The sequence below is a fragment of the Equus przewalskii genome, chromosome 22 (assembly GCF_037783145.1).
Source record: "Equus przewalskii isolate Varuska chromosome 22, EquPr2, whole genome shotgun sequence".
Taxonomy (NCBI): Eukaryota; Metazoa; Chordata; class Mammalia; order Perissodactyla; family Equidae; genus Equus; species Equus przewalskii.
In genome coordinates, this window is record NC_091852.1 from 53,891,534 (window position 1) to 53,912,533 (window position 21,000).

At 37.3% G+C, this 21,000-nt stretch overlaps 1 protein-coding gene across 2 annotated transcripts in view; it reads left to right on the top strand.

Moving 5' to 3' along the window:
- ZNF484 (zinc finger protein 484) overlaps nt 1-20,563 on the top strand; it is a 30,386-nt gene extending 9,823 nt beyond the window's left edge. For both annotated transcript variants that reach the window (XM_008536668.2, XM_008536665.2), the window contains 3 exons: nt 5,456-5,582; nt 5,851-5,946; nt 11,665-20,563. In XM_008536668.2, the coding sequence (XP_008534890.1) occupies nt 11,700-13,955 (2,256 nt within the window). In that variant the 5' untranslated portion in view covers nt 5,456-5,582; nt 5,851-5,946; nt 11,665-11,699 and the 3' untranslated portion in view covers nt 13,956-20,563. The remainder of the gene's footprint in view (nt 1-5,455; nt 5,583-5,850; nt 5,947-11,664) is intronic.
- Nucleotides 20,564-21,000: the final 437 nt, after the last annotated feature.

Genomic DNA, 21,000 nt, shown 5'->3' on the forward strand with positions numbered 1-21,000 from the left:
TTTGGCTCCAGAAAGTAGGCTATTCATTTCAGCTCTAAAGAAACTTCTTATAGTCTTCACTCGGCTTGGTTTCTCTCTATTTGATACTCTCTATTTATTGACTTGGGAATTCCCCTTGGCATGGTACTAGGAATTCCTTTCATGTCTCTCAAGTGTTAGATCTCTTGTTTTCTGTCTCTTTCTTAATTTATGCTTTTCATTTTTAGAGCATATCATCCAGTAGATCTCTAGAAAAAGTGTGTGGGAAGCAGATTTTTTGAGACCTTGCACATCTTGAAATGTCTTTATTTTACCCTCAGTAACTTCATAGCTTGGTTGGGTGTATAATTCTAGATTGTAAATCATTTTTACTCAGAATTTTGAAGTCATTCTTTTTTACTTCAACCATCGCGTTTTCTGTTACTGGATGTTGTAGGCAAAATAATGGCTCACAAAGATGTCCATGTCCTAATGCCTGGAACCTGTGAGTCTGTCACCTCACATGACAAAGGGGACTTGCAGGTAGGATTGAGTTAAGGATCTTGAGATGGGGAGATGATCCTGGATTACCTGAGTGAGCTCAGTGTGATCACAAGGGTCCTTATAAATGAAAGACAGAAGCAGCAGAGTCAGAAACAGGGACAGATTTGAAGCTGCTACCCTGTTGGCTTTGAAGATAGAGGAAGGGGCCATGAGCCTCCAGATGCTGGATAAGGCAGGGACGTAGATTCTCCTACAGAGCCTCTGGAAGGAATGCAGCCCTGCCCACACCTCGATTTTAGCCCAGTAAGACCCATTTTGAACTTCTGACTTCCAGAACTGTAAGATAATAAATTTGTGTTATTTTAAGTTTGTGGTAATTTGTTACAGCAGTAATAGGAAACTTATAGACTTTGATACCCAGAAGTGGGGTGCTGATATAACAAATACCTAGAAATGTGGAAGTAGCTTTGGAATTTGGTAATGGGTAGAAACTAAGAATTTTGAAGCACATGATAGCAAGAGCCTTGATTTCCTTGAGCCTGGTAGTAGAAATATGGATGTTAACCACTCTGCTAGAGGACTCAGAAGGAAGTCTGAGGAGCGTAGTAGAAAAAGCTCTGCATTGTTTTAGAGAATACCTAAATTATTGCAAACAGACTATTGATAGAAATATGGATGTTAAAGGTACAACTGGTAAAGACTCAGAAGGAAGTGGGGAACGTGTTACTGAAGAGGGCATCCCTGTCACACAGTGGCAGAAAGCTTAGCTGAATTTCTTCCCGTGGTTATGTGGAAAGCAGACTTGTCAATGATGAACTTGGATTTTTCTCTAAGGAGATTTCTGAGCAGCGGCTTGAATATGCAGCCTGGTTTCTTCTTCCTGCATGTAGTAAAATGTGAGAGTTAAGACATAGATGGAGAGAAGAACTGTTGAGCAAAAAGGAACTAGACTTGAAGATTTGGGAAATTTTAGGCTATCAAGATACCAAAAGATGCTAAAATTAGTTTCACTGTCAGAAAAGTGTGCTCTTGAGAGAAAGCAAAGGGTGTGGATGGATGCTTTATGTATTTTTCTAGGTTTTTAGGTAATTAGCAGGAGGAATAGCGTGAAATGCACTTACTGTATTTTTTTTTAGTACTGGAAGTCTGAATCTTTGCTTTTAACTTGAATATTTAGTCTATTTACATTTAATGTAATTACTGATATATTTGAATTTATATATACCACCTTACTATTAGTTTTATATTTGAACTGTCTGTTTAATATTATTTTTCCATTCCTTTCCTGACCTTCTTTTAGATTACTGAAAATTTTATTTTTTCCTTTGTTAACTTGTCCATTATATATTCTTTTATTGTTACCCAGATATTACAATATCCATCTTTAACTCAGTATTATTTTACCTCTTCTCAATAATTCTAGGATACTAAAACACCTTAATTCCATTTACTGCCTCTTACTTTTACATTATTATTTTTATCCATTTAAATTCTACGTATGTTTTAAACTTCACAAGATATTACTGTTTTGCATAGTCAGTATTTACAGTTTTTTAAAGTAGGATTTGAGGAGCTTCTTGAATGTTTGGGTTGGTGTCATTTACCATTACCTCTTCAAATATTGTTTCTGCCCCATATTCTCCCTTTTATCTTCTCAGACTCCAGTATGTTACTCCTTTTCACTGTGTCATACATGTGACACGTCCCATACTCTTGTGTTTATTTTCATTAAAAAAAATCTCTGTGCTTCAGTTTGGATATTTTCCATTTGCTTGTCTTCCATTTCAGTAATTCCATATTCTGCTGTTAACCCTATCTCAGTTCTTAATTTTAGATAGTGAATTTTTCAATTTTTGAATTTTCATTTGATTCTTTAGTATAAATTCCACTTGTTTAATGAAATTGTCCTTCTTTTATCTAACTCCAGTTCCCTGTAGGACTGTTTCTATTGAATATATTTTTTCTCTAGTTTTGGATATTTGGCCCTGTCTTTTGGTGTGCATATAATTTTTTTTTTATTGTGTCAAACGGAGTGTAAAGCATTGTAGAGGATCTGGATGATGATATCTTTCCCAACAGAGGATTCATCTTTCCATTTCTTAGCAGATAGAGTGGAGGATGAACACCTTTATCCATTCAGGCACTGTTGAGTTGACTCAGGGCTACGTTGAGGCCCTAATAAGACTCAGTCTGCCTCTGGTTCACCCTGTCCATCCAGGATTTTCTGCTGAGAGCCCAGTTTGTCCTCTGTGGATAGTCCTCCTGCTTTATGCCCAACTCTCTTTTCTTACCAGACTACTAAAATTTTGCTTTGCTTTTCAGAGGCTATCTGTGTAAGTTTTTAGTCTTCTGCCCACACAGCCCTAGAATTCTGCAGATGTCGTGAGGGGAAAACTTGCTGTGTGTTTGAGTTCCCCTTGTTTCTCTGTCACCCAGCTGCAGCCTTCTGCTGGTTCAAAGCTGGATTCTCACCTTTTACCCACAAACAGAATTGGTGAATACTCCCAGTGTAAAAGCGGCTGCAGAAGTTAGCTTAAATCTTCAGTGTTCTCTCCAGAGTCTTAGTCCCTAACAGCTTTCCAGTGCTTTCAAATGGATGATTTCACTATTTCATCTGGCGTTTATAGTTATTCTTGCGAGAAACGTTGGACTGCCACAAGCTATTGTGGCCAATTCAGAAATTGCAGTACCTCAAAAGAGCCCCCTTCACATACCATACGGTTCGCCCATTTAAAGTGTACATTCAATGATTTTTAGTATGTTCAGAGTCGTGCAACCATCATCACAGTTTTAAAACATTTTCTTTGCCCTTCCACCTCCAAATTCGTACCTTTTAGCTGTCACCCCCTGATCCTTTCATTGCTCCTTGCCTTAGGCAACCACTAATCCTCTTCTTCTGTTTTTTTGGTGAGGAAGATTGGCCCTGAGCTAACATCTGTTGCCAATCTTCCTCTTTTTGCTTGAGGAAGATTGTTGCTGAGCTGACATCTGTGCCAGTCCTCCTCTATTTGTACGTACGATGCCATCAGCATGGCTTGATGAATGTGTGTAGGTCTGTGCCCAGGATCCAAACCCACAAACTCTGGACCACTAAGGCAGAGTACATGAACTTAACCACTATGCCACCAGGCCAGCCCCTAATCTTCTTTCTGTCTCAATAGTTTTGTCTCTTGTGGACATTTCATATAAATGGAATCGTACAATATGTGGCCTTTTGTGACTGACTTCTTTCACTTAGCATGTTTTCAAAATTCATTTACACTGTAGCGTGTATCTGTACTTAATTCCTTTTTATGGCAAAATAATATTGTATTTTATGGGTATACTGTATTATTTTGTTGTTGTTGAGAAACATTTGCCCTGCGCTAACATCTGTGCCAGTCTTCCTCTGTTTTGTACATGAGTCACCACCACAGCATGGCTAACAAGTGCACAGCATGGCTAACAAGTGGTATAGGTCTGTGCCTAGGATCCAAACCTGTGAACACAGCAGCTGAAGTGGAATGCACTGAACTTAACCACTACACCACAGGGCTGCCCCATACCACATGTTTTAATCCATCATTAGTTGACAGACAGTTGGGTTTCTATTTTTGACTATTATGAATATTGCTACTATGAACATTCATGTATAAATTTTATGTGGATAAGTGTTTTCGTTTCTGTTGGGCATATACCCAGAAGTGGAACTATTGGGTCATTTTGTAACTCTTATGTTTAACCTTTTGAGGAATTGCCAGATTGTTTTACTAAGTGGCTGCACCATTTTGCATTCCCACCATCATTGTATGAGGGTTCCAGTTTCTCCACTTCCTCACTAACGCTTATCTTTTTTATTGTAGCCATCCTAGTAGGTCTATTTCCCTGATGACTAATGATAGCGAACATTTTTTTGATTATAGTCATCTTAGTGAATTTAAAGGGGTATCTCTTTGTGATGTGAATTTCCATATCCCTTATGGCTAAAGATATTAAGGATTTTTTCAAGTGCTTTTTGGCTGTTTGTATATCTTCTTTGGAGTAATTCATATCCTTCCCCCATTTTAATTGGATAATTTGTCTTTTTATTGAGTTGTGGGGGTTCTTTATATGTTCTAGATATAAGGCCCTTAGCACGTAAATACTTTGCAGAAATTTTCTCCCAGTCTTCGGGTTGTCTTTTTCACTTTCTTGATTGTATCTTTCTAAGCACAAAGTTTTTAATTTTGATGAAGTCCCATTTATCTGTTTTTTCTTTGGTTGCTTGTGCTTTTGATTTCATATTTAAGAAATCATTGCCAAATCCAGCATGACAAGATTTAAGTTTTGGCTAAACATAAGAATATTTATGCCTTTGGTCCATTGTGAGTTAATTTTTTTATATAGTGTGAGGTAGGCGTCCAACTTCATTCTTTTGCATGTAGATATCCACGTGTCCCACTACCATTTGTTGAAAAGACTGTTTTACTGTTTTGGCACCCATGTTCATCAATTGACCATAAGCATGTGGGTTTATTTCTGTATTCTTGATTACATTCCATTGACCTATGTGGCTATCCTTACGCCAGTGCCACATTGTTTTGAAAAAAGAGCCTATTTTGATTACCTTTTTAAAAGAAGGAATTGATTTACTCTGGGTTGTTGAGTGCAAAATGAATGGCAGAGTATATATATATATTTTTAAGTAAAGTATTAATGAAATATGGCATGCATAGAAAAGAAAGTACAAATCATGTTTATACAGCTTGTTGAAGTTTTACGGCTTATCCCTTTGTAACCAGCACACAGATAAAAACAAAACAAAAAACTGGAATATTAGTAGTACCATAGAAAGAATGGCATGATATTTTAAATGATTCATTTTTTCCTTAAAAATAATAATGTAAAATATAGGTGTTTAGTGGGAACCATATATGTTGTATCATATTAAAAATGATTAAAAGTAAGTTCCTAAGTATCCTGGTCCCATTCTGCAATCCTGATCCTTCAAATTGAATAGGAGTGTGTTTTACAGGGATCTGTGTCGTTCAAGGATGTCACTGTCGACTTCAGCAGAGAGGAGTGGCAGCAGTTGGACCTCGCTCAGAAAAGCCTGTACAGGGATGTGACGCTGGAGAACTATTTCAACTTGCTCTCAGTGGGTAAGCACAGCCCTGCTGGGTATAAGGCTGTACCTAATTGAGAGTATCTTCTTTCTTAGTGGAATTTCTGAAATCTATGGGATTTCTGAGGTATGTGGGACTTCTAAAGACTGCAGGACATCTGAAGTTTTGTCCTTATTTTGTCCTATGTTCTTAATCATCTCTTTTGGGTATTATGAATACACTTCTGTGCCCATGAACTTTTCCGAAAAGTAAATGGAGTGATTCATTGTATGGCCTCTGAAACCAAGTCTTCTATCGTTAATAGGGTGTCAAGTTCCCAAACCAGAAATCGTTTTCCACTTGGAGCACGGAGAAGAGCCGTGTCTGTTGGATGGTGAAATCTCAAGTCAGAGCTGTCTAGGTGAGTAGGGGATCAGGAGCATGGGGACAGTATGACTGAACTGCAGCTCTACTGGCAGAGGCTGGCAACTTCGAAGTGCTGTTGATAGGACTTTTCTGTAACATTCCAAAATTCTGGAACTGCATGGATAGAGTTGATATTGGCCCGTTGGATACCTAAATGCCTCTCCCCATATCAGTATCTTCTTTCCTTGACCTTTTAGGAGGGTTGTGCTACAATTACTGGTACTTTGGATCTAGGATCCTGCTTTTTGCTTTTTCTCCCTTTCTCTAGCTTTTTTATTCTTTTTACCTCCGTCACATCAAGGTCTTAGATCCGTTTCTTACGCATTCATGTACTCATAAATTTGCCTTTTTAAAAAGTTACCTTTGGTCACACTCCTACTGGTTTCTTTTCGTTTTCTCTCTGTTCCCTTAGTGCTTCAGACTTGTCATCTAAAGGTGGCCTCATTTTATCCTCTCCCATGAGTCTCCTCCAACTTTGACCTTGAGGGTATCACTACCTACATTAGAAGACAGATTTTTGCTGTATATGACATTGGTAATTTTGGTTCTTGACATTTTCATCCTACTTGGCTGGTGTAACACAACACTGAGTTGGTCTTTCTAACTAATTTATTTTGATATTTTACAAAAGTTTTTGTAACTCATGTGCAGGAAATTGAGTTAGAGTCCTCAATTTGTAGTTAATGTCATCATCAGTGTGTTTAACCTTCCTTCTTATTTTATTTCTTTATTGATCCCTTTTAATCCTCACTACTCATACTTAATTTTTACCCTTCCCAGAGGCAACTGCTCTAATATATTTGATATGTTTGCTATCTATCCTTGAATTTGTGGGGTAAAATTTAAATTGTTGGCATTTTTAATTTATGGAAATGGTACTGTGCTATATTTCCTTTTTTTCTGTGTGAGCCTGAAATTGGTTCAGGTTGCAATGTGTTTTTCTAGTTCATTGCTTCTAACTGATGCATAGCGTTCCGCAGATGTATACCGCAGTTTACTCGTCCAGCTTCCTAGCTCCTGCAGACAGTACTGAGTAAATTCTTCATGAACTGTTCTTATAGGAAACGAGGATTTCTCAGGGAGACTAGTGGGTTGCTTCATCCCTGGCTACACTCATACTTTATTTGACTTAAGTTTAACCACATTGTTTCCTAGATTGGATGTATCATTCTGCAATCCCCTCAGTGTACAAAGGGATCAGTTTCTGTACATCCCTGCCCATATTTCTAATAATTTGGCTAATCTAATGGATTTTAATTTTCAATTATTGTTTTAATTTGTGTTTCTCTAGTAACAAAATATTTCCGACATCTTATGATGTCTTTTTTTTCTCCCTCAAAGATTGGCACCTGAGCTAACATCTGTTGCCAGTCTTGTTTTTTTTCTTCTTCTTCTCCCCAAAGCCCCCCAGTACATGGTTATATATTCTAGTTGTAGGTCCTTCTGGCTGTGCTATGTCGGCTGCCACCTCAGCATGGCTTGATGAGCGGTGCCACATCTGCACGCAGGATCTGAACCAGTGAAACCCTGGGCTGCTGAAGTGCAGTGTACAAACTGAACCACTCGGCCACAAGGCCAACCCCTATCATGTATCTTGTAATAGATTCTGACTTCATTTCTGACGTTTGACTGCTGATATCTTCTAAGCTTCACCCCTCTTTCTTCGCCTTCTGCGCCATATCTGGGCAAACTGGTAAGAAAGCTGAGAGGCTCCCTCCCTTGCTGCTGGTGGGAGGTTGCATGGAAATGGTCAGCCTGGCCCCACCCCCAACCACCATAAAAAACCAAGCCAATCTCTTCTTCCTGCCCTCTCAAGCCCCTTTCGGATCTGCTTGGAGCTCTCCCTTAAAAGCTCGTTACTGAGTAGTGAACCTTTTCATATCTTCTCGGTGTGTGTGTTGCATCTCGGTCTTGACATCTGAACCAAATTTGGAATGGAGTCCATTCTTCCTTTGCAGGTGACTTTTGCAAGGCTCTGTCATTTTTATAACCAGCTGAAGTTGGAAGTTGTAATTGGCAGTTAGGGACAGATGTAAGGGATGGAACCCTCCTTAAAGTGGCCCTGGGTTGTGTGGCTTGGCCTGGAACTCTCTGTGTGTCTCACATTGAATCATGCATCTCAATTCCAGCACAAGTTGTGAGTGACACCAGGCTTACAGGAACAAGTCTTACTGTGTCCCTGTTGTTTGTGTGTCTCAAGCAGGCACTGCCCCTGTTATGGACTCTCAGGGAAACTGCTGATACCTTACGCGTGTAAGGGCCCATCAGGTGGCCGCTGGTGGAGGAAGAGCAGTTACAATGCAGATGCCAAGCACAGTTTTGTCATATTCTGCTGTGGTTTTTGACTTTTCCATGTGACTCATCTTCTCAAACAGTTCTTTCTGCTCTTTCTACTAGTATTTCTCTTTCTAGAAATATCTTTTAGATACCTTCCTCCTCTTACTTTCCAGTGATACCACCTAAAACCATGTCTGTATTTTCTCATGCCTGGATTATTCTAACCCTCTTTGGATATGCTGGTCTCTCTTTTTTTTCCCAGTAGTTCATCTTAGATGCTGCTGATAGGTTTCATTGCTTAAAACATTGTGTTTATCCTGTCGTAGCTGTATGGAGCAAAACTGAAGTTACTTCCTGTTATCTAACACATGACAAATTCCTCTCTCAGTGGGTTTGTAAGCTACAGAAAGAAAATGCCTCATATTTGCAATTCACATTTGTCTCTGTTTAGTTTCCATAATCACATTTACTTCATTTTAACCTTTTCTTTAATAATCCCCCTGCATCTGACCCTCTGATTGTTTTGTGATTTGTCTGCCTATTCAGATAATATAGGTACTTGTCCTTTGTGCTCAGGTCTCCCTTACTCCTTGAGTTGGCCCTAATGATTACGACACACACTGCTTTTTTCCTTTTCTAATTCTCCAACCCACAGAAGCTCAGAGAAAATTACCATTAAATTATGTAATAACTGAGTCTTTTACCCCTGTTTTTGGTTTTTAATGTTTCTGTTGAGAATGTTTAGTTAAATTAAGTCTTGAATTTATGTGATAGGCAGAGGAGGTTACTTTTTTTTATTTCAGAAGGATTTTAAAAAATTTCTGCTGAGAGCAATTTAAAGGGCCAATAATTGTGGAAAGGGGAAGATAACTGCATGAAATTTTAAAATTTCAGCCTCTGTGCGTTGAGCATTTATTCTGGTGCAGGTCTGTGCCAGTTAAGCATGAACAGGAGTGGCTCAGGATATCTAGTCTTTGTTTGCCTTTTTTAATTTAAAAGAAAAGAAAGCCTCTGTAGAGTTATGTTGAGATTTGGGATTTGTTTTTAGAGCATAAAACCGTAAATGATCTGTGAACAACAACGAATGTTGCTTAGGAACAGAGGATCAGAGAAAGAAAGCTTAGTGGGGAAAAGGAAAAAGAATATATGTTTGGATTCAGTAGTAAAATATCCTGTAGTGACCAGTGGAAAGACAGCTTACATATACATGTTTTATTGGCCTGAATTATGATTCTCTATTTTATTGAATGAGTGAATCATTGGGGACAGAAATTATGTGTAATTAAACTTTTTAACAGCGCATTTTTTTACATTGAACGTTGTTGGTAGTAATGTAAATGTTGTCAGACATAGCAATGGGTTTGTAAGCTAAAGAAAGTGAAAGCTTGTGAAAGGTCAAAATCCATGTTTAGGAATCCAGTATTAGATGTCCTCAGGATGAATGAAAAGCCATTAATATGTGTGAGTAAAAATGTAATATAGCAGTTAAAGAATGTGTATGGGGACATGACGAGGCTCTGGAGAGAATAAAATGGATGTGAGGTTAGACTGTCTGTGTTCAAGAGCTCTAGTAGAATAAGAGAGTTGTATAATTTTTGTGTGTGTGAGGAAGATTTGCCCTGAGCTAACATCTGTGCCAGTCTTCCTCTGCTTTGTACATGGGATGCTTCCACAGCATGGCTGATGAGTGGAGTAGGTCCTCACCCAGGATCTGGGCCCACGAACCCCAGGCCGCTGAAGTGGAGTGTGCAGTACTTTAACCACTCGGCCATAAGTCCAGCCCTGTATAATCTATTTATTATGTAAATATTTACTGAGAATCTACTATATCTTATACACCATTCCAGAATATGGAACATTAATGATTCTTACTCTGGGCAAGAATAGTATCTTGGAGTAAAGCCAAACTCCTGTCACTAAGAGACCCTGAGAAACCATGACTTAGGGAACATAAACACTGACCCATCACATGATAGTTATAAGGTGAGTGGTCCAGGTCTGCCAGGCAACTCTGCTTCCAACGGCTATTCAGTGATGTTACTAGAAAGTCATTGCACCATCAACCCCTGGAGCAGGGGTTGGCAAACATTTTCTGTGAAGGCCAAGAGGTAAATATTTTAGGCTTTGTGAGCTATATGGTTGCTGTCATAGCTGCACAGTTCTGCTGTTGTGGCCTTACAGCAGCTGTAGACAGTATGTCAATGAATGAGTGTGGCTGTATTCCAGTAAAAACTTTATGGACATAGAAATTTGAATTTTGTATAATGTTCATGTGTCATGAAGTATTATCATTCTTTTGATTGTTTTCATCCATTCAAAAATTTAAAACCTATTCTTTGCTTTTGGGTACGGGCCTGGATTTAGCCTGAGGGCCATAGTTTTCTGACCTCTGCGTAGGGCATTGCCAGCTGCGTAGAGCTAGGTGCTGCAAGTCTGGAATATAGCAGTGAGAAGAGCAGAGGGTTGTGGGAGACACATACACTTCCTTAAGACATTGGCCTTGTGACAACAAATAGGATTTTTACTCCCATTTGATTGGTGAGAACTGAATTACTTGGCTTCACCTAGTGTCAAATGAGGCTGGACAGATCTGTTGTTCTGAGGCAGCCATATGCTTGGCCACAAGCTTAATACTGCTGAAGGAAGGGGACAGATTTTGATGGACAACTTTCAGTCTCTGCTTCAGATGGCTGACCCTTTCTGGTCTTAGATGCTTCCTATTAGATGCATGTGTCTATGCACCCCAACCAGGGATAAAGAATTCAGTCATAGACATCCACTTACTGTTTGGCTAAGTCAGGGTGACTGAGGCTACAACAGTTTTACTATACAGAGATAAGTTTGTATTTAGGGCACAGTGGTTAATAAGGAAAAGAGAAAGCAGGGAGATTAGTGAGGATTTATATGTGAAGGGTAATAAGAATCTAGACTCAGAAATACTTGTTTTAAGCCACAAGTTTGTCACTTTGTTCTTCCGGCACCTTACTGTGTAGTTCTGCTACATACGTAGACCTGATCTGCTTCAGTTTGAGTCTTGTCTTCCCCAATTACTGAACATTTGATTTTGGCAAATTACTTAACTCTTCTGTGGTTCAATTTCCTCATCTGTAAAATCGGGACAATAATAATACCAACAGCAAAGGGTTGTGATGTTTAAATGAATTAAGATAGAATTTAGAACAATGCCTGGCACATCTAAATGCTACTGTTTATCATATGGTAAATGTAACATAAGTGTTCATTTTATTACTATATATTATTACATATAAATAGATTATTACACTTATATGTTTACATATTTATATATATTTGTTATTTATATTTATATAGAGCCTCTCCTATTTTTCCATGTTCACCCTGAATCAGCTCTATGTATCATTCCTTCTGTATTCTGTTAACTGTTCTTAATATGTTTTATTTTTTCTTTCTGTTTTAGGTGGGAATATTGGCTTCAAAACTTCATTACAGGGAATGTCTGAAGAAGTTTCAGTCCAGTTTGAGAGAATTAATCTCTTCACAAGAGATGACCCATATTCCATTTTAGAAGAATTGTGGCAAGGTGATGAACAGACAAGGAGATATGAGGGAAACCAGAACAAACATTTAAGTCATGTCACCTTCATCAACAAGGAAACACTAACTAATGGGAGGGACTGTGAGTATAAGGACCTTGGGAAAATAGTTCCTGTAAACACACACCTTGCTCCTTCAAGAAAAAGACTCTGTAGCCATGACTCTTTTGGAAAGAGTTTGAAGCCTATTGTAAGCTCATGTAATTATAATGAAAACAATGCGACAGAAAATCTTGATGAGATTGTGGGATATAGTAATATTTTCACTCATATGAATTCTCATACAGAAATGAATGCTTGTGAATGTAATCAATGTAAGAAACTTCTGAGTCATAAGCAGGCTCTCATTCAACATCAAAAAGTTCATACTGGGGAGAACCTCTATTTATTTTCTGATTGTATAAAAATTTTCACCCAGAAGTCACACTTCTTTGCACTTCAAAGTATTTACACTGAAGAGAAACAGCTTGATTGCAGCAAATGTGAGACAGTCTTCACCCAGAAGTCCCAACTTCCTGTACCTCAGAAGGTTTATACAGGAGAGAAACCCTATATATGCGCTAAATATGAGAAGGACTTTTCCCTCAGGTCAAACCGTGAGAAAACTCATACTGAGGAGAATCACTATAAATGCAATAAATATGGAAAAGGTTTTATCCAGAAGTCAGATCTGTTTAGCTACCAGGGAATTCATACTGGAGAAAAACCCTATGAATACAGTGAATGTGGGGAAAACATCTCACAGAATTCAAACCTCAATGTACATAAAAAAAAAATTCATACTGGAGAGAAGCATTTTGGATGTACTGAATGTGGAAAAGCCTTCACAAGGAAATCAACACTAATTATGCATCAGAAAATTCATACAGGAGAAAAACCCTATGTATGCACCGAATGTGGAAAAGCCTTTATCCGGAAGTCACATTTTATTACACATGAGAGAATTCATACTGGAGAGAAACCTTATGAATGCAGTGACTGTGGGAAGTGCTTTATAAAGAAGTCACAACTCCATGTGCATCAGCGAATTCACACAGGAGAGAATCCTTTCATATGTTCAGAATGTGGCAAGGTCTTCACTCACAAGACGAATCTCATTATACACCAGAAAATTCATACTGGAGAGAGACCCTATATATGTACTGAATGTGGGAAGGCCTTTACTGACAGGTCAAATCTCATTAAACACCAAAAAATCCATACTGGAGAGAAACCCTATAAATGCAGTGACTGTGGAAAATCATTCACCTGGAAGTCACGGCTGAGGATACATCAAAAATGTCATACTGGAGAGAGACATTATGAATGCAGTGAATGTGGGAAAGCATTCATTCAGAAGTCAACACTAAGTATGCACCAGAGAATTCATAGAGGAGAAAAGCCCTATGTTTGCACTGAATGTGGGAAGGCCTTCTTCCACAAGTCACATTTTATTACACATGAGAGAATTCATACTGGAGAGAAACCTTATGAATGCAGTGATTGTGGGAAATCCTTCACTAAGAAATCCCAGCTCCATGTACATCAGCAAATTCACACAGGAGAAAAACCCTACAGATGTGCTGAATGTGGAAAGGCTTTCACTGACAGATCAAATCTCTTTACACACCAGAAAATTCATACTGGAGAGAAACCCTATAAATGTAGTGACTGTGGAAAAGCCTTCACTCGGAAGTCAGGCCTCCATATACATCAGCAGTCTCATACTGGAGAAAGACATTATGAGTGCAGTGAATGTGGGAAAGCCTTTGCAAGAAAATCAACACTAATTATGCATCAGAGAATTCATACAGGGGAGAAACCCTACATTTGTACTGAATGTGGAAAGTCCTTCATCCAGAAATCACACTTAAATCGACATCGGAGAATTCATACTGGGGAGAAACCATATGAATGCAGTCACTGTGGGAAGGCCTTCATTAAGAAGTCACAACTTCATGAGCATCATCGAATTCACACAGGAGAGAAACCATATATATGTGCAGAATGTGGAAAGGCCTTCACCATCAGATCAAACCTTATAAAACACCAGAAAATTCATACTAAACAGAAACACTATAAATCCACTGACTTTAGGAAAGCTTTAAACTGGAAGCCACAACTCAGTATACATCAGAAATCTGATACTGGGGAAGCTGAGTGCCCAGTGCCATGATCATGGTATGGAGATACAAAGTTTTGAGAGGCTACAGCTTGACCAAGAAGCAGGAGGTAACCAAAGCCAACTTTCCTCTATCTAGTCAGAAGTATGAATACCTGGATCACACAGCCAATGTCCAGTTACACATATGGAGAGATACTTTGCAGAGAGTCTTTAAGCACCGTATGATGGCCGTGGTTGCTTACTTGACAGATACTAGGGTCATCAAGCCCCTGAAAATAGGAGTAAATATGCAAGGAGATGCCTTGGCAATCTTTCTGGCTTCATGTTTTGGATAAGCAGCTTTATAAATTTAGGCCTGTTGAGTTTTTCATGCCCTGGGTAGCAAAAATATTCACTATTGACCAAAGGAATTTCTTAATGAGTAGAGTGCTAAGAAAATTTTTTGTTGTCTAGGCACCCTATGGACACTGAAATCAAGGAAAAAGTATAGACAATTCAGGTCTATAATGAAGAGAAGCCAGAAGTTTTTGTGAAAATTGACATTAAAGACACAAAGAAAGGACTCTTTTTTTTCTTTTCTTTGGGAAGTCACTATTATTTATTGTTTATAGTATTTATTAGCATGTGGAAACTTGGATTAAAAAATTTTAAATTTACAGTTTGACTCAGATTGGCAAATCAGGTCTGCAGGCTGACCTCAACATTCACAGACATCTTTAGGTAACCAGTATGTTCCTTCTTTTATTAATTCTCTGCCATGGCAGCAAGTAACTTCCACCCAAGAGGTAGAAAGTGCTCCCAGCCTGTTTCCCAAAAATGATCGATGATGTAGGCAGTAGCCCAGTGGACTAGTTGTCACCTTAGAACTGGCCCTGAGATCCTGGAACTTAGCTACAGATTACAAATCTAGATATCAGCACTGGAGTCTCGGCCTGGTCCACAGAAACCTAGCTATTTACTGATTTCTCTTTGAAAAAGAGACAAGTTATGAAAATGGGTTTCAAAACCTAGAATTCTTTCCTTCCAATTTTGTTAATACATTCTCTTCATATTCATTACGTGGTAGGTTATTATGGGACACAGTTGTCTTGCATTTGAGCTTGTTTTCTTAGAAGACAGTTGCACATTTGGAAGAGTACCCCTCCCATGCACTCCCAGTCTGCAAATTAATCTTATTTAATTGTGTTCTCAAATCCTCTATATTCTTATGGACTATTCTGCCTTTTATTCTATCAGATCCTGAAAGAAGTGTGTTATAATCTTCCAGGATAATTGTGAATTTGTCTCCTTTAGATCTACCAATTTTTGCTTTATATATTTTGAGTCTTTGTTTTTACATACATTCAAATTTAAAATTTTTATACTCTTCCTGGTTAATTGAAACTTAAACATTATGAAATGTCCCTTTTTATATCTAGTGATGCTTTTTGTCTTAAAATTTACTGTGTCAGCTGTTAATACAATATGCATACTTTACTTACTAAAGGCTAATATAAATTAGTACTCACCCCACTTCCTGGACAAGCTGAGGAGTTACAGCATTGTCTGTTTATTTACTTCTGGACGTGTATGGTATTGATGCCGTGCATTTGAATTCTGTGTGTAGTCAATGTGGCCATTCTTTCAGTCAATTTTTATTTAGATTAGTCCACACATTTATGCTTTTCATTGCTTTTTTATTCCTTCTTGTCCTTTAGGTTTCCCTCTAGAATCATTTTCCTTCTGACTGAAGAACCTTTGAGTATTTCTTTTAGTATGTTTTTGCTAGTGACAAATTCTGGTTTTTTTAAATTTGTTGGAAAATGTCTTTATTTTGCCTTCATTTTTGAAGGATATTTTTACTGAATATAGAATTCTAAGTTGGCAGTTGTTTTCTATTAGTATTTTGAAGATATTTTGTTATGGTTTGTCTTCCATTGTTGTGTTGAAAAGTAAGCTTTCAGTTTAATTCTCTTTGAAGGTAATGTGTTTTCCCCTCCCTTCTTTTCTCTCACTCCTTTAAAACTTATGCCTTTATCTTATGCTGGCAGCAGTTGCAGAATGATATGTGTAGGTGTGATTTTGTATGTATATAGCCTGTTTGGGGTTTGCAGTGTTTTTAAAAAATCTATAGCGTAGTGGGTTTTTTTTTTTTTTCACATTTTGGGAAACTTCTAGCTATTATCTATTCAAATTATGGGTCTACTTCATTATCTTCCTCTGGTTCTAGAGAAAGCCCCATTATCTAGATCCCCTGGTGACCTTTTTCTATTGGTAGTTGTTTCTCTTGGGTTTTGGTGATGTCTTCCCATTTATCTGGTGATTTAAAATCAAGTAGCAGACACTATATATAAAAAAAATTGTAGAGATAATTAGATTGCCTGGATGATATCTTCCAGAGAGGATTTACCTTTCCTTCTAACAGGTGACTAGGCCAGGAACACTGGCAATCCCTGATTACCAGTCCCTGTGAAGGTCTGTCTATATTTTTTCACTCTTATTCCTAGAGGATACCCTTAAGACTTAGGACTTTGGGAGACTTATCAGGCCCCTGCTCCTTGGAAAGACCTTAATTCTAGTACTTTTCTCTTTAGTCCCATAAATTTGTCAAAAACTGTCTTAAGCCTCTCTTGCCCAGTATTTGCTTTAAGAATTAACAAACACCTCTTCTTAGTAAATTGTTCCAAATTCCAGAGGTTAAGTCTCATGTCTAATCTTATTCCTGCAGTTTCTTACTTCCCTGGTAGTTCTTTAGTGCCATCCCAAAATTACATGTATTTAGTAGTTTCTTCCACGTTTTTTAGTTCTCAGGTGAGTGCTGGTCTGTACCACCCACCCACTTTGCCATTAGCAGAAGTTTTCAAATCACTGAGATATTTAAGATATTTAATAATTCTTATTTAAGGAGTATGGAGTCCAGAAATACATACTTTTTAATTACCAAAACTCTCCAAACTAAAAAATGAAAATGCTTTGCAACAAGTTTATTCCCAGTTTTCGTTGCTAAAAGTTAAAGACATTTACTCTTTTGTTAAAGACTTTATAAACTTTGATACATAAGAGAAAATTACATCTGGTGGTGTCAAATTTTATTATGGTAGCTGCCAGACTTTAACACCTGGAGGAGATTGACTTAGAGCCTCTCAAATTTCTTCTTTAATAGTATGTTTTTTCCTTTGGATAATAATAGAAAATTAAGTTAATGAAGACTAGTTTAAGGACCCAGGAGTTTGAAAGTAAGAATTTCAAAGATTAATTTAGTAGGATTACTGACGTAGTGATTCTCAACCTTTTTATTCTCAGGCACATTTTAAAAAATATAATTCTGCATTATCAAGCCAAAAAAGAAAAAGACAAAAGAGACATTTTACCTTTTGTCAACACAGTATTAATCTCTAGGAGAAAGGCAGACTTTCTTTTGTGGGCCTCAATGTATCTTAAGGTGTACCTGGGAATTGATTGAGGAGTGGATGTTGGAAAATTATGAGTGGTATGGAAGAGCTCAACCTTAATTATGTTGAACTCTATGGTCAGTATAGATTGGATGCATGTGGGGTGTAGACTTTACTTGGGAAAGTGTTGTGAATTAGCTGTATCTTTTTATGACAGTGCTGTAATACAGTTCATTTGTACTTAGAGCAAAACTGTTTTAAAAGTTTTACAATCTAGAGCCAACGCCAATGGCCTAGTTGTTAGAGTTCAGCGTGCTCCACTCTGGCGGTCCAGGTTTCATTCCCAGCGCAGAATCACACCACTCGTCTGTCAGCCATGCTGTGGTGGCGGCTCACACAGAAGTAGGACTTACAACTAGAATGTACAACTATCTACTGGGGCTTTGAGGGGAAGAGAGAGTTTTACAATCTAAATTTTTAAATAAAAAATGCACTTTAAATTTTTCAAAAAGGAATTTCATTCTAAGAATTCAGTAAATCGAAGAAAACTTTCACTCAAACCAACATTTAATTATACATTAGATAATTCATAGGGGAGAGTAATTTCCTGTCTTAGTAAATGTAGGTAGGGCTTCATTCACAAATCGTGCTCTATTACATAGCCTAGAATTCATGCTGGAGAGAAATCTTATGAATACTATAACTGTAGAAAAACATCCACTGAAGTCAACTCCCTGAACATCAGCAAATTCACACATGAGAGAAATAACAGGTCAAATCTTATACTCCAGGAACTCATTTTGGAGATAAAAACCTGTAAAAGAAGTGACTGGAAACCCTTCACCTGGAAGTTACCGGGAACTTTCTGCTAGAAGGAGACAAAATAAATGCACTTGATGTGAGAATAGCTTCATTCAGAAATCAGTTTTCAGTATTCTTCAGTATTTATACATGAGTGAAATTGTGTATTTCCTGAAAGTGAGAAATTCTCACACAAGTCAGAACCAATTATAAATTACTCATGTTACAAAGAAGCCCTATGATTATTGTATATTGTATAGTATATTTTGAATGTCAAAAACTCTGTGTCCATGAGTTACACCTTACTTGACAGATAAAAATTGAGAATAAGTCTTCTAAGAATACATCATTTTCTTAAAATGTCATAAAATTCACTCTGGGAGGGAACTGTAAGTTTGATACAGTGAGAAAGTCTTCCTGTAGAAGCAAATTCCACAAGAAATATAATTCATGTTGTTATTTGGTTTAATTGTATGCCCATGAGTCTAGAATCAGTGGGGACAAATAGACCAGTCCAACAATTACCTTTCTTTTAATTAAATATATATTTAAACATACACACGTGCATACACATAAAACTTTGTTCAGTCAGGCGCTGCAGAACAATGTTTTGGTCAGTGACTGACTGCATATACCAATGGTGGTCCTGTATAGCCTAGGTGTGTAGTAGGCTATACCATCTAGGTTTGTCTGAGTACACTCTACAATGTTTGCACAATCACAAGGACAGAATCGCCAAATGACACATTTCTTGGAATGTATCCCCGTCATTCAGTAATGCATGAATGTATAAATGTGACTTTTATAATATATTTTACCTCTTGAATTTTGTACTTTCTCCATTCTCATAGCACCTCCAGCTAGAGCAACAGTCTGTCAACGGACAAGCAATGCTAATCAACTTCATATTTTTATTTTTACTCACAATCACGTACAGACACATTAATATGTTATCTGTGTTCACATATGACTATGTTTTTATGGTCTTAAAATGAGATTATATACACTTTTTTTGCATCTTTTGTGCTCAACAATAACTAGGTGAAAAAGAGTCTATGGTGTAGACGTGCCATAATTTGTTCAAACACTTTGCCATTGTTCATTCACATTTTCTCAGTAGGAAAAATGGTCTGATAACCATCCTCAAGAGGTGGCGTAACGTGATGGGTTAATGGACAGACATGAGTTTCTTTTACCTACTAGAGCCTTTTTTTTTTTTGCCCCTGTAACGTAATTCTGGCAGTGAGATTCATGGATTGAGTTGTATTTTTTTATTTTCATGGAAGTTGCCAGATTTCTTTGAAATGGGACTGTAGTGTTTCATCTTTCCAGCATTAGTGTATTAGTGTACCCCTGCCTCTCTACTAAAAGTAGCTGTTACTCTTTAACCTTGAGAAGTTTTATGATCTCAAACTGATAACTAAGTTTATTTTAATTTACCTGTTAACTTGCCTCTTTAAATGTTTCTTGGACATTTGATTTGCTGTTCTGTAGGTTGCGTTTATAAACCATTTATTCATACATTTTTCTTTTTGGATTGCTTGTCTTGTCAATTTTTAACAGCTTTAATATGTTAAAGGTAGTAACTCCTTTGAAAAAAAAACCAACCATTGCTTATTTGTTGACTTTGTATATGCTATTTTTCCGTTTGCATAATTTTATTTTTTACATGTTTAAATATGTCAGTCTATTCTTTTACAGTTTCTGAATTTCTAGTCTTATTTAAGCTTCACATAAGATTTTTAAGTGGGGTTTTTTTTTTTAGTATATTTTGTAAATATTTTGGGAAATTGATTCATTTTTTTCTTGGACGTGGATAGCCACTTTCACAGTTGTAGATACTGTTGGTATGCGAGCACTTCCAGTACTCCTCTCTCACTACTTACTCACTTCATTAGCGTCTTTTGAAGCTGGTAGTGGTCAAGTGACCTGACTCAGGTCAAGAGAAGCAAAACACTGGTAAATGTGTTCTGACAAAACCTTTGCTTTCCTAAGAAAAAGGACAGACTTAGCTGCTGCCGTCAATTTACCCTTCCTCCTGCCTTGTACATGATGTCTGGGGGAGTGACAACCTCTCAACCACAGGGGAAAAGTCAAAAGAATCAGAGACACTGGTCCTGACAGTATTTAGTCAACACTAGCAGCAGGTTAACTCCAGACTTCTGCTATGTCATAAAAATAAACGTGTTTTGCATAAGCCATTCTATTCTAGGTTTCTCTTGCACCTGAAAGTATGCCTACTTTTATTCAGGCATCAATATTTATAAAGTAATCCATCTTTTCTCTATTAAAATAAGTAGAAAAGACTTTTTTAAACCCCTGTAAACTAGACACTCCACACAAACCTAAGTAAGGTAGAGAGAGAATAAAATCACACATTTGTAATAAGTAAAAAGAACCACAGATACGAGATCAATTAATAGGATCAGAAGAGATCATTACCTAGAGTAAATGAATGATTTTCCAGCAAGATATAATTGATCAAAATTTAAAATGATGAAAAACTGAAAAAAGTCAATAACCATAAAAGACGCTGTAAATGTTACAGAGCAACCATTTAAAATGTACCAGGACCATAGGAAAAGATTCCTTAGATAGGACACATAAATAATGAAGTATAAAATTTAAAAATGATAAATTTAACTTCTCAAAATTAAAAACTCATTCTTTGAAAGGCATTGTTAAAAAAATGAAAAGCGAAGACAGAATGTGGGAGAATATTTCCAATAGATATCTCACAAAAGATTCGTATTCTGAAAATATAAAGAAATTTACAACCCAATTGTAAGAAGGCGAATAACCCAATAAAAAATGGCGACAAATTCAAACAGACATCATGAAAGAAGATATGAAATGGCGACTAAGGACAAGAAAGGATTTTCAACATTGGGCCATCAGGGAACTACAAATTAAAATAATAATGA